We start from the raw sequence: 12978 nt of genomic DNA, 5'->3' as shown, positions 1-12978 counted from the left end.
AAGGATAAAAGTTTACAAATAACAGAATCACCAAACACAGATATGGTTTTTATAAAAATCCCTAGTATTTGTAATACAAATAAAACCCTTGATGTTAGGGTAAAATGCTTAGTAAATATACATGACCATGAATTTACATTACAAGCTTTCTTAGATAGTGGAGCCACTAATTCAACTATAGATGAGGCTACACTTTTGTCTATTTTACCTAAAAATTTAATTAAAACTTCATCACAACCTTTAATTAGTACACAATTTGATGGCCAACAACTTACTAGTACCCAATTTGTCACAAACATACATATAAAATTTTATAATAACTGTGGCACCTATAGTACTTCCCAAACTCTCTCCAAATTATGGGTTAAACCATTACTACATCAGAATATTCACCTTATCCTAGGACTAAATTTTCTTATATCACCAGACAGGGCCTTTTTACTTACAAAAGATTATGCTCTATTCTTCTCTAATCCAATAGTTGCACCTATTGTGTCAGACTACCCCTCAGTAGTTAAGCTTTTAACAGCTTCAACAGAAACCCGAACCCAGTCTAAGGACAATACTTGCCAGTGTACTATAAAAGGGACATGTAAACAGATGTCATCCTGTGACCTTGCCTTTTCTGAATATCAGGAAAACTAGACTTACTTGGCTGGACAAGCCCTCTAAATGATCTTTCCTCATGGGATATTCCTAATGATCTACTTCTCCCTAAACAATTACTTCAAACTATTAACACCCATCAGCCAGATATAGACTCTCTTATATCTCGACTAGAAAAACTAGAGATTATTGGCGACAACCCAACCAAATATTGGGAAAGAGATAAAATTTATTGTAAATTAGCAATCATTAACCCTGATCTAACTATTAAGGCCCAAGACTTAAGATACACAAACTGGGAAACTGAGGAATGCAAAACACATATTCAACAATTACTACACTTAGGAGCCATTCAAAGATCTACCTCTAGACATAGAAGCCCAGCTTTTATAGTAAATAAAGGAGCTGAACAAAAACAAGGACAATCCCGAATGGTATTTAATTACAAAAGGTTAAATGATAACTGCCAGGAAGATGGCTATAAAATACCAGATAAAGACCAACTTCTGAATAAAATTCAACATTCTAAATGGTACTCAAAGTTCAATTTGAAATCAAGATTCTGGCAGGTACGGATGCACCCAGACTCAATAGAATGGACAGCTTTTTCTTGTCCTGAAGGCCACTTTGAGTGGCTTGTTATGTCTTTTGGTCTTAAAACAGCTCCTCAAATATTTCAACGAAAAATGGATGATATTTTTAGAAATGTTGCTCACTTCACCTGTGTCTACATAGACGATATTTTAGTTTTTTCCAAAACTAAACAAGAACACTATGCTCATTTACATACAATCTTCACTTTATTTGAAAAACATGGTTTGATTATTTCAAGAAAGAAAATGAAACTAGCTGTTACACATGTTGAATTCTTAGGGGCTGAAATAGGCCAAGGACAAATCACTTTACAACCTCATATTTCAGCTAAGATTTTGGCCTTTCCAGACAAAATGGAAGACACTAAAACTTTAAGAGCTTTTCTAGGTCTTCTAAATTATGCAAGACCCTATCTAAAAGATATAGGAAAAATTAGTGGACCATTATACAATAAGACATCTTTGACAGGACAAAAACATTTTAACCAACAAGATATTGCTTTAGTTCAGCAAATCAAACAACTGGTTAAAACTATCCCTAAGTTAACTTTACCTCTTGACTCAGATTATTTAATTATTGAAACAAATGGTTGTGAGACTGGTTGGGGTGGTATTTTATATCGCAAAAATTCCAAATATGAACCTAAATCATCAGAAGCTTTATGTCGTTATGCTTCTGGAAAATACCATGAAAAAGGACACTTAACATCATTAGATTATGAAATTTTAGCTGTTATTTACTGCTTAGAAGCTTTTAGACTATTTATTTGTAACAAACCAGAAATCCTTATTAGAACAGACTGTGAAGCCATAGTCAAATACGGTCAACAAACTAAAACAGTCAGAAAAGGCCTCAGTACAAAGCGTTGGTTAAAATTTACAGATACCATAATCAATAAAGGACTTAAGATACAATGGGAACATATTAAAGGGGTTAATAATTCTTTAGCAGATACATTATCAAGATTGTTACATTGACATTTTTAATCCTTACAGGATGGATAGACCAAGAAAAGTTCGTACTTTTTCCACCAAAACCATGCGTTTTGGCACTCAAGACTTACAACTTTTCACACAACCAGAAGATCATTTTCGCTTTGTTGGCAGAGACAGACTTGACCACATCCAAAATTGTCTTATTGACAATATTTGGCATATCCCTACACTTCCAGGAAGCTCTGGACATAAAATTGCAGTAATAAATGTTCTTTCCAATTACTTTCTTACCACTATCCAGAAACCAGCAGGAAAGAAATTTTCCTGTTACGTGGTCTTTTCAGGACCCTAGGCAGGGGTATACTCTACATGGGAGGAAACCAATTTAGCCATTCAAAACCTAGAACATCCATACTTTAAAGGCTACTATTCACTTGATGAGGCTTTTACAGCAGCCAGAGCCCATCTAGGACCACATTTCTTTGTGAGTACAACTCTGCAAACAACACCAATACAAGCCACTAGCCCTGATACGAATACTTTTACTTATGCTCAAGTTGTGCAACATACTCCGGAGAATAACCTGGCAGAAACTTCAACAGAACACACCAATACTCCTATTAGACCTGATTACCTAACTTTGGCTCAACTTAAAGAACAAAATAAGGCTACAACTTTACAAAGAGCATTTGAGATGCGCCTGGCAGGTTTCCCAAATACTATTCCTGAGGATATTCATACTTATGTTCGCAGTCTGGCTGAAAAATCTACTTTACAAACGTTTATAGAATTATGTGAAGCCCTAAAAGCTTTTCACAAAACACCTTCTGAAGGAATGACTATTGTATATGAAGCTGAGTTCAGCCCAAAACTTAAATTCCAGAAGAAAGGATCACCTTGCATAGAATCAGATAAATATGGATGTCAATGCCAGCTTCTCTATGCCTTCAGAAGAGCTAACATGGATTATGAATCCTACATTACTATGGCTTACAAAGGGAGACAAATTACCCCTTTTACTCTTCTTGATTATGGCCTCTTACATAAATTATGGATTCATGACCCAGATTCAGTTAAAGATTTCCCAAAGAAACTTGGTACTGTTATTTCTACTGCTTTGGAAGAAGAAGAAACGTTTGTAGTATGCACATTTGATAGTACTCCTCCAGAGTGGCTGGATCTCAAGATAGAGCCAGCCCGACATTTAGTAAAAATTGACGTAAATGAAGTTGGCGGTTACCAAGCCGAGTTACATGACTATCCTACAGACCCAGATTGTGATTGGGAAGCTTCTCCCTCCTTTTCAGACCAACGCAAACACTGGAGAGCTTCAGTCCAAGGGACGCATTGGGGCTGGGACAGACTTGAAGATCCTGATACCTATCTCCTAGTTGGCGAATCATTTACTGAAAAAATTTATTGGCCAAAAGATATGGGTACCAGATTTTTCCCTTTTCACTTTACTACACAGCATACTACCCTGTTTCAACATTACCAGAAGAAGACAAAGAGAATGAGTAACAAGAGGTTAGCAAGTTCTGCCCTTTCAGCTAGAGCCTATCGAGCTGCCTTAGCCAGACACAGAGCACCAAATCAAGCTTCCAGCTCACAAGCACCATCTTTAGACTCAACCGGAGAAGACAACATTGATAATATGATGGACAGCTAAGAATGACAACCACCTTACTCAACAGCGCCACCACTACTCAACAGCTATATGATGGACAGCCAAGAATGACAACCACCGTACTCAACAGTATCACCACTACTCAACAGTGCCACCACTCACCAATGTCTCCACTAAAATCAATACTTCCTTCCACCTGTCTTACTTTCCAAGATGCTTTCCTTCCCTCCTAAGCAAATGTTTTCCTTCCTCCCGAAGAAATCCCTCTACTCTTGCCTATAAAAGGCCATCTTCCTCTGCCTCCCAAGGTATTCGCAGAAGCACAACCCTCTCTCACTCTTTACCTCCTCAAGCTCTTGCAACTCCCTTTCCAGCTCTCTTTCGAAATCCTTCTTTTCTCCCTGTAAGTATGTAAAATATGTCAATTTTAGTATGTAATTTTCAGTATATAATGTCTATTAAAAATTTCAGTCTCAGTATGTAAAAATTATGTAATTATTAGTTTGCTGAAGTGTAATCCCCTGTAAAATTTCTCCATTATATAAATCCATGCTTGTTTTATAATGACAATCTAAGTTTAAAAACATTTTGTCTCTCTCGTCTTGGTTCTTTTCCTCAGTCCTTGTCTTAGTAACCGACCGGTGAACAGTAACTGTATCAGGAATAACCAAAAATCATATAAGACCTGTGCGAGCTAAGTAAGAAGGGTAGCAACCCAAAATCTTACGCATAAGCCGGGGCACTGATTGAAAGGTGAGGTCCTGAACAGGTGAGGCTCCCTGGAAAACAAACAAGAAAAGAAAGCAGTTTAGTAAAAAAAAAAAAAAAATTAAAAAAAATTATTAAAAAAAAACATTTCTGCACTTCATTATTACTGTATTTTTCTTTTACTATTTACTGTTACTGTTTTACTATTACTGTTTACTGTCAAGTTATTTTCTATTTACTACTGTTTATTGTTAATCTATTACTGTTTACTGTTAATCTACTTCTGTTACTGTTTACTGTTAAAAAAAAAATTAAAAAATTATTAAAAAAAATAAAAAATTATTAAAAAAAAATCATTTCTGCACTTCATTATTACTGTATTTTTCTTTTACTATTTACTGTTACTGTTTTACTATTACTGTTTACTGTCAAGTTATTTTCTATTTACTATTGTTTATTGTTAATCTATTACTGTTTACTGTTAATCCACTTCTGTTACTGTTTACTGTTAAAAAAAAAATTTTAAAAAAAATTAAAAAAAATTATTATATATATATATATATTAAATAAGGCTTTTAAAAAAAATAAAATAACACTCAATCTATTTTTTTAAAAAAAAAACTCTTATTTTAACATCATTACAGTAAAATTATTTTCGCTTAATCAAAATTTTACACATGAATTTGGTCAAAATTATTTCAACTTAATTTAAAATCATTTTAAAATTATTATAGCAACTATGGCATAGTGGCTTTAAGATTGTAATAGATACATTATAATTGTTACAATAATTTTTAAGTAATTTTGACATAAGTTGAGAACATTTTGATAGTTTAAATAATTTTAATTAAATTAAATTATAAAGACTATTTTTGATATAATAGTAGTGTATTTATAATAATTTTAATTAAGTTGAACTAATTTATTTTAATATATTGTAGTAATTATAGTTGTAACTAGTGCATGGCATTGCAACTACTATAATACTGCTAGAGTAAGAATATTTTTTAAAATGGAAAATACAGCATTATTTTGATGTTTTAATAATAATAATAATAATAATAATAGCCTTTTCTCTCTTTTTTTGCTTAATTAAATTTAACCTAACCTCATGAGAAGGATATCATAGTAACCTTGTCATATTTTGATGGCATTAACACGTTGTTTTAAGTTCAATTAATTAAAGCAAGTTAGGTATTGGACAAAGTTGAGCTTTAAGAAGCCCTAGAGCTATGGTACAATGATTAGGTTGTTTGAATTTCGACTGTAGTGAATTGTAGAGATTTTTTTCCAGTAGGACTATAAACTTAAAACTTTGGTCGTTTAGATAAGTCTCCACAAGTGCTACATAATTTAGCCTGATAACTTTTAAGAAATTTTTGTATGACTGAACCGATCATATTCGTCACATAAATTAACTAGTGAGTGGTGAGATGGCACCTCTCTTGGTTGCTTCAGTGTAGTTATGAGCCACTACGTTCCAACTACACTGTTATAATATTGTGAAATTATAAAGGGATTCCATGAGAATGCAATTTCATATTTAATTAATAAAAATGTATCTTGTTTTAATTATGATCTCATTATAAATTGTAAGATAAAATGTTCTAGGAATGTTGTTGCTTTACTGATACTTTGAGTAAAATGTGAGATGATCTCATGCGTGAGGTAGTACTATTAAATGTATCTAGTCATAATGATTTTGAGATAGAATATTGACTTTGTAATATGGTTAATATATGTCATGTGTTAGTGCAATAATGTTGAAAGTGATTAGATTCAACTTTGGATTTTGATATTGTATAAAAAGTTTAAATTAGACCTTCCATTTATATTTGATATATGTGTTAAGTTGTACACCGACCTTGGCAGGATACATAAGGTCAAGTGTTGATGATGACCACAAGGCAACATATCAATTACTTGGAGGTCTAATGGAATTGGAAGAAAATTGCATGATGCAATCGAGAGATTAGGACGAGAAGCATTGAGGTGGTGTTGATTGACCTATATTCATGGACACGAAGGTAGTGTAGAATAAGTGTGAATGGGAAAAGAGGTAGAAGAGAAGAAATTCCATTGTGAATGGGACTTTAGTCCTACATTGATAGTTTCAAGGCACTTTTGTTGGTTTATATTGATTCACATATATTAAGATTGTGAACAAATGCATAAGGAGAGACTTTTTCTCACGCGTGAGTGTGTAGGGGGGTGCAAATCTGGGTCTTGGATTTGTACTGAACCAAGTTGACTCGAGCGTAACTTGTGCACACGAATGCCGGGCTAGTCGGTGGTTGTTTCACTGCTTGGCTAATAATGACCACGCTCGACCTGGTTGCTTCGACCGATCTGCTACGCCTGCCCGATCAACACACTGGTATTGAAAACTAGCCAAATGAATATGAGAAACTCAATACCCTAAATAGATTCGGGGTTAATGGTTTAATAGTATACTGAAGATGGATTTCAATAGATTAGAGGATCAATCAACTAAGACAGTTGACTAGATCCGAGAGGCTAATGAATCAAAAGGTAATGTTCATGGCTAAGTTGATGGTGATGAATCTTATGCGTAATGATAGATTTCTCCACTTCCAGTAACTATTTGAGAAGGAGAATGTGACTTTTTGAGAATGATCCATTGACAAATCATAAATTATGGAATAGAAGTCTAGAGTATGTCAAACCACATTGAATAAACATAGTGATCTTGTGTAAGTGTCATTCTTGTATGTTTTCATATTTTTTGTGCTAGTCATTTGCAGGTGACTATCGTCATTCACCCCCACCCACCCCAACATGATTCTCAACCTGTGATATTAGAGTATGAGTTATTTGTTGGACTAACCATCAAGAAAATAACACAAAGATAGTCAAGATCTTACTTCAACATTGGGAAAAGACGGATGAAAATGTGGTTTCGAATCAATTTCAATGACGCATGTTATAAAGTGGCGGTTCGAGTTCTTGGTGGACTAGAAGGGAAGGGACCATTAAAAAAACAAATGGATAGAGAATCAAATTAAAATCGGTGAAAGTAAACTTAAAGATATTGTATCTATTTTATGCGTTTTACCTAACCACATCTTTAGCAAGGTATGGAATTATAAGAGCCCCAAAGATCTTTGGAAGAAGATCATCAAATTCCATGACAACTCCACTCAAGAAGGGAAAGTGGAAGGAGATAAGATCAAGGAGGCTTGTGGAGAAAAGTGATGAAAAATCTGAAGCTCCGTATTTTTGCAGAAGAGGAAGTGCGAGTTCCAACCATGGAAGAAGCTTTGATGGGCACCAGACTTTCTACATCAGGTGAGTCAGTGGAAAGTCATCCACCTCTTCAAGGAGCAAAGAAAAGCAAAATTTACTCCTGAGACCACCATGTCAGGAGTAAATTTACTCCTGCGATAACATCAATATCTGTCCGTGCTAAATACCTGAGACCACCATGTCATAGCCGGGCCCGTATTCACCGTGATTTACTCCCTCTCATACTTGTGGGGCCGGGGTGAGGGGGCCGCTGGGTTGGCGGTTCCAACCTTTTGCAACAAAGAAAAGCAAAATTTGCCCCTTGGGGCATGGTGTGATGGTAAGAAGTAGGACGAGATCTCATGTAACGAGAGTTCAAAACTCACACAGGGCACCTCATACGCCCGCGGTGTTCTAACCACTCATGATGTTGAGTTGTCCATAGGAACCACTGTACTTCCTAAATTTATCTTCACAACCAATAGAAAATTTTCGTAAGGAATAATCATCTCTAGGATTAGTCGATTTGAAAAACTAAATACCTGAATTAACAAAAACAAAAATAAAATTTGATTGAGGAGAAGATATTGGAAGCTCAAGCCTGAAGTACCTCCACATAAAAAAAATAAAACAAAAAGAGTATATCATATACTTTGAATGCAATGGAGAGACACTACAAAGTCCGGTGTCCTCTTAGCCAAGAAAGAGGTAAAGGCAATGGTAAATCCTAAACTTCATAAATTATGTGATATTTTAAGTAATGCAAGTTTTAGGAATAAGGAGGAAAAGAAGAGAAAAAAAACATAATTTGGTTCACATGTGGAAAGAGGGGTCATAAACACACGAAGAAGTGCCTAGAGGAGGAATTGAAGGAATGAAAGACTGAAATTTAGAAACTCATGTCAAGGGAGAGCTGTCAAGGGAGAGCTCCAAAATAAAGGGGAAGATATACTCTCCTTGCTTAAATTTAAATTTTTTTCATGCATAATAGGAATAATTTTATTTATTTACCTATATATAAATATGGCTTCAAGTGTAGTGATGTCTAAGGCTGTATCTCACGAAAACTCGAGGTCTAGAAGTCATGATAGGACTATTGTGTCTGAAGTTAAAGAGGGTAGAGAAGCATCTGAGTAAGCAATCCAAAAAGATGGGCGCATGTCTAGGTCTAGTAAAGTCCAAGGGGACTAAACTAAAACCAAACTTTAAGGTCAAAACTTGTAGATTTAGAAATACCCTAGAGAAATTCATAAATTGTCTAAGAATTTAAACATGAGTTTAAGAAGGCAAAGGGCTAAGCACGAACGATCAACTTTAAGATATTGATCATCACATCATGCTAAGAAGGCAAGGGCTGAAAAGTCATCCTACTAGAGAGAATCATAATATGATAACATTTGGCTCAAGGAAGGTAGCTAAGGGTTTCATGCGCTAAGTTTAAACCCATAATCTTTGGATAAAAAAAAAAGCTTGAGATACTAAAAGGATTTAAGGATGTGCCAATAGTTTGAATAAAATAATTCTTGACCCATTTTTAATCATACAAGTAAAATTTGTTAGCACCTACAAACTCTAGAGTTTTTTCCCCCACACTTGCAAATCGAAATCCCTAGCCTAGTCCTATAACTTCTGGTTACGGCATATAACTTTTAAACTTTGACTGTTATGGCATATAATTTATCTTTAGAGAATCTAATTAAACTAAAATGACGCAAAATTCTCTTTAAAGAACAATTAGTAAGATATATGTTGCTTTGTAGTGCTGTAAGGGTGCAAGTGTTAATTTGTGAAACATATAAAAGGCTAAAATGAAGCATAAACTTCACAAAAATCCCAACTTAAAAAGACAAACCAAAACATCACATTTCACATGTTTAATTAACGACTAGCCTTTTTGAAGTTCTTGGAATTTCCTGCACTATATAAATGCTTATGGCAACTTTATGATGTGGCAGAGAAAACTATGATTCATCCATGCATTCAAAGCTTAGATCAAGTGAAATGGATACAAACTCATTCTATCATATTGGATGTGCTACTAAATCCCAGAAAACGTTAAATAGTAGATTTGTTAGAAACTCATTCTTGAAAGCATGCCTAATTCTAGCATATCGACATCTACAAAATCTCTCAAGAATGAGAACCAGTTGGATGGAAGTACCCATTTTAAACAAATTCAGGTGAACAAAATGTTTACTGCAATCTTATTCTCTTCTCTTTGTTCTTACTTGCATGTTTCCCAGCATCTGAAGTTCTTACGATTGCTGAGCCTGAAGAATGCTCCTTCCCCTTTTTTCTGACAAATTCCGAGAAGGATGGGATCGGAGGAAGATCTATCCTTTCTCCAGGACCCTTCATCTCCGGAATTGGAGGAAGATCTATCCTTTTTCTAGGACCCTTCATCTCTACCAGTTCAGGGAAATCTACAAATGCATTATCCTGAGCCTGATCATCTGTAGCTTTCCCCGTAGTTGCTTCTTGAATTAAATGTGAGTCCCCATCAAGTGAGAATTTGTCTCGTCCGCTGCTGGAACAAGTCTGAGCAGATATGTCTCTAAATTTGTCTTGTATCTGCTCCATGCTCGAATGTGATAGCCACCTGATTGTGGCAGCAACTTGCGAATTGTAGAATGTTTTCCCAACCTTTCCATACTTCTTAAAGCATTCCATTTCAAGAAAGTCAGCACATGCCTCAAAGTCTAACCTGAGAAAGAGACTTCAAGGATTAGTTTCATTTTTATCAGTTTTCCATTTTGACCTCCAATTTTTCATTTTTCTCATTTTGGTTTTCAACTTTTCATATATTTTCTCTCTCATTTTGCTCTCTGCAATCCAATTAAGTGCTTCAATTTGGCCAACTGGTCTCAAATTGATTTTGTAGTTCATTAAAGTGTATAAATTAACCCGCATTAATGCCAGGGATTACAAGGACATAAAAAGCAATACTAATAAAATATAGGGGAAGAGGATCAAATGAGACTAATGAAAAAGTCGAATGCCAAAAATACAAAAAGATGAAAGGCCAAATGAAATCAAATCCACAACATATGTTAGAGAAACCTTAAAAAATGTACGATGACAAAGTAATTACTAAAAACTTTAACATATGAAAGAAGAATATGATTGGTAAAGATTAGAAGAAATTCTTACAACAATCTCCCAAGCCGTTCCTTAGCCTGATTCAGAGCATTCAAAAATCTCATTTTGACCTGATTTCTCAATGTGTCAGAAATGGTCTTCTTGTCAGAATTATCCTGATTCACCCAGTATATTTGAACCATCAAACAAAAGGTATTTGAACCTGGATAGCAATAAATTGCACTACTAGAAGGGAAAAACAGGAAATTTTGAATGGATTTACATGGTAATCAAACAACATATTGCCCATGAAAGACTTATTTTTTCCACATTGTTACTTAAATTCCTGTCATGGTGGCAAAAGGCGAATACGGTCGCCCCCAGCGCCCCCGCCAACCCGTCCAAGGCCAACACGGAGGAGGTAAATCATAGGTGGTTGCTAGCCTTTGGAATAATGACTAGCACATAAAGGAGGCATTTACCTCGGCTTTGCCGAGATTCGAACTCCAGACCTCATGGTGGCAACACCTCATGCGCTAGCCACTAGACCGTCCCGAGGGGACACTTAAATTCCTGTCATGGATTGTAGAGAATGATGTTTCAGAAGCATGCAGTCCTGGATAAGTGTGCTTGCCACTTTACACCAAAGAGAACCTACCTCAAAAGTATTATATAACAAGCCGCTTGCATTTGTGGTAGATCCCTAAAATCATTGGCTTATATGGTACTTTTCAGCTTTTCTTCGTTGTTAATGACTCGTCGGATTCTGAATTTCCATCAAACATGGTGATATTGCTATATGCTTTAGAGTCTTCTTGAGATTTTAGAAGATTTGACTGACCTTGTTAAGCTATTGTCACAAATTTTGTTTGGAAAAATCCCAATTAACCGTTATTTTTCTTCTCATTTTGGATTTTCACCTGTTGGTGCCTGCTAAGTTCCCTTACCTCTCCAAATTTCCACTCCACTGCCAAAATAAGTATACCCATTCGACCTTCTGGTTACATAGAAGGGAGGATTCTGCCTTGTTCAGACTTGACTAGAAGCATATGCTACCCACCTTGCTTTGTCATAAGGTTCAACCTTATCACCTTCACTTGGGTGTCAAATTCCTAATAACTGTATGACTTGTTAAGCAGGTAGGAAAATTATATAGAGCACAATAAAATTGTATGCAGGTCAAAGAAACTCTGTAAATTATGTGGAACAGTATGTGTCCTAGCATGACAGTTATGAAAAGCTGATGTTCCTATTAGTCATCAGTTAATAAAAAAATACTAAAATACCTGCTTTCTTTGGCCTATATTCTGAAAATAAGCCTCTTCTGCATGCTGTAAAATCTCAAACTTTTTGTCTAGCGTTGCATCAGTTGACATCCTAGACATAACTATATTGGTTGAAATATCTGCCTCATCTGTCAGGTTAGGAGCAATGGTTAAAAGGTTCATAAGTATTCAGAGATATAACTAGTGTTTCATCCAGTAGTAAGAATCATTTTATCATCTCATGTATGCAATAGTGTAGCTTTTATACCCCAAAAAAAATCTGGTGTCTCACACCAATTTTATACTACAGCAAGCATCAAATTTTACTAGTGAAACAACATCACAAAGAGCGGAATACAAGGATAGGATCTGTATATCCGACCATAACTTGATGAGAATAACACAGCTTGGATTTATGGATATTCATCATAATCACCTTATTACATTATCAATTACTGATCAACTTGACATAATAAAAAGACTCTTGATGACTGAAATTCGAACACACTACAAGAAAAGATTGGCTCAAACCAGGGCAATGTATTACCTCCAGAATCTGATATTTCTTCCTCAAAGAAACTGTCGTCATCTTCCCGATTCCAAAATTCGGTATGTTGACCTTCTAAAGAAATGTAGGTTGAGCTAGAGAGAAGCAAACATAAAAAAGGTTCAGCAAATCAATCAAGGGACTTATTAAACTAAAATTAGCATATTGAGGCTAAATCCATGAAATCAGATGTGAACATCATCCAGTCTCTTAATTCTGATGCAGAGACAAAGCTGTGGCCAAAATATGGTGATTCTAGGTTCTAGGACAGCTCGTTTAGTTAATAAACTTTGTGATTACTATTTTTATCTTCTTCACCATCTTGCAATTTCCTTCATCCTCAAATCAATGCAACGTGCCAGTTAAGGCATC

At 35.2% G+C, this 12978-nt stretch overlaps 1 protein-coding gene across 4 annotated transcripts in view; it reads right to left on the bottom strand.

The window, feature by feature from the left end:
- Positions 1-9665: 9665 nt before the first annotated feature.
- The window catches only part of LOC121971504 (ATP-dependent DNA helicase Q-like 3), a 35267-nt gene continuing 31954 nt past the window's right edge, over positions 9666-12978 (bottom strand). For all 4 annotated transcript variants that reach the window (XM_042522808.1, XM_042522810.1, XM_042522809.1 and 1 more), the window contains 4 exons: positions 12607-12701; positions 12081-12208; positions 10867-10970; positions 9666-10420 (listed from right to left, as the gene is read on the bottom strand). In XM_042522808.1, coding sequence (XP_042378742.1) covers positions 9910-10420; positions 10867-10970; positions 12081-12208; positions 12607-12701 — 838 coding nt within the window. In that variant the 3' untranslated portion in view covers positions 9666-9909. The remainder of the gene's footprint in view (positions 10421-10866; positions 10971-12080; positions 12209-12606; positions 12702-12978) is intronic.

Source organism: Zingiber officinale, chromosome 4A (assembly GCF_018446385.1).
Source record: "Zingiber officinale cultivar Zhangliang chromosome 4A, Zo_v1.1, whole genome shotgun sequence".
NCBI classification, from domain to species: Eukaryota; Viridiplantae; Streptophyta; class Magnoliopsida; order Zingiberales; family Zingiberaceae; genus Zingiber; species Zingiber officinale.
Note: the sequence above shows the minus strand (reverse complement) of the source record. Positions and strands in the feature narration are given on the sequence as shown.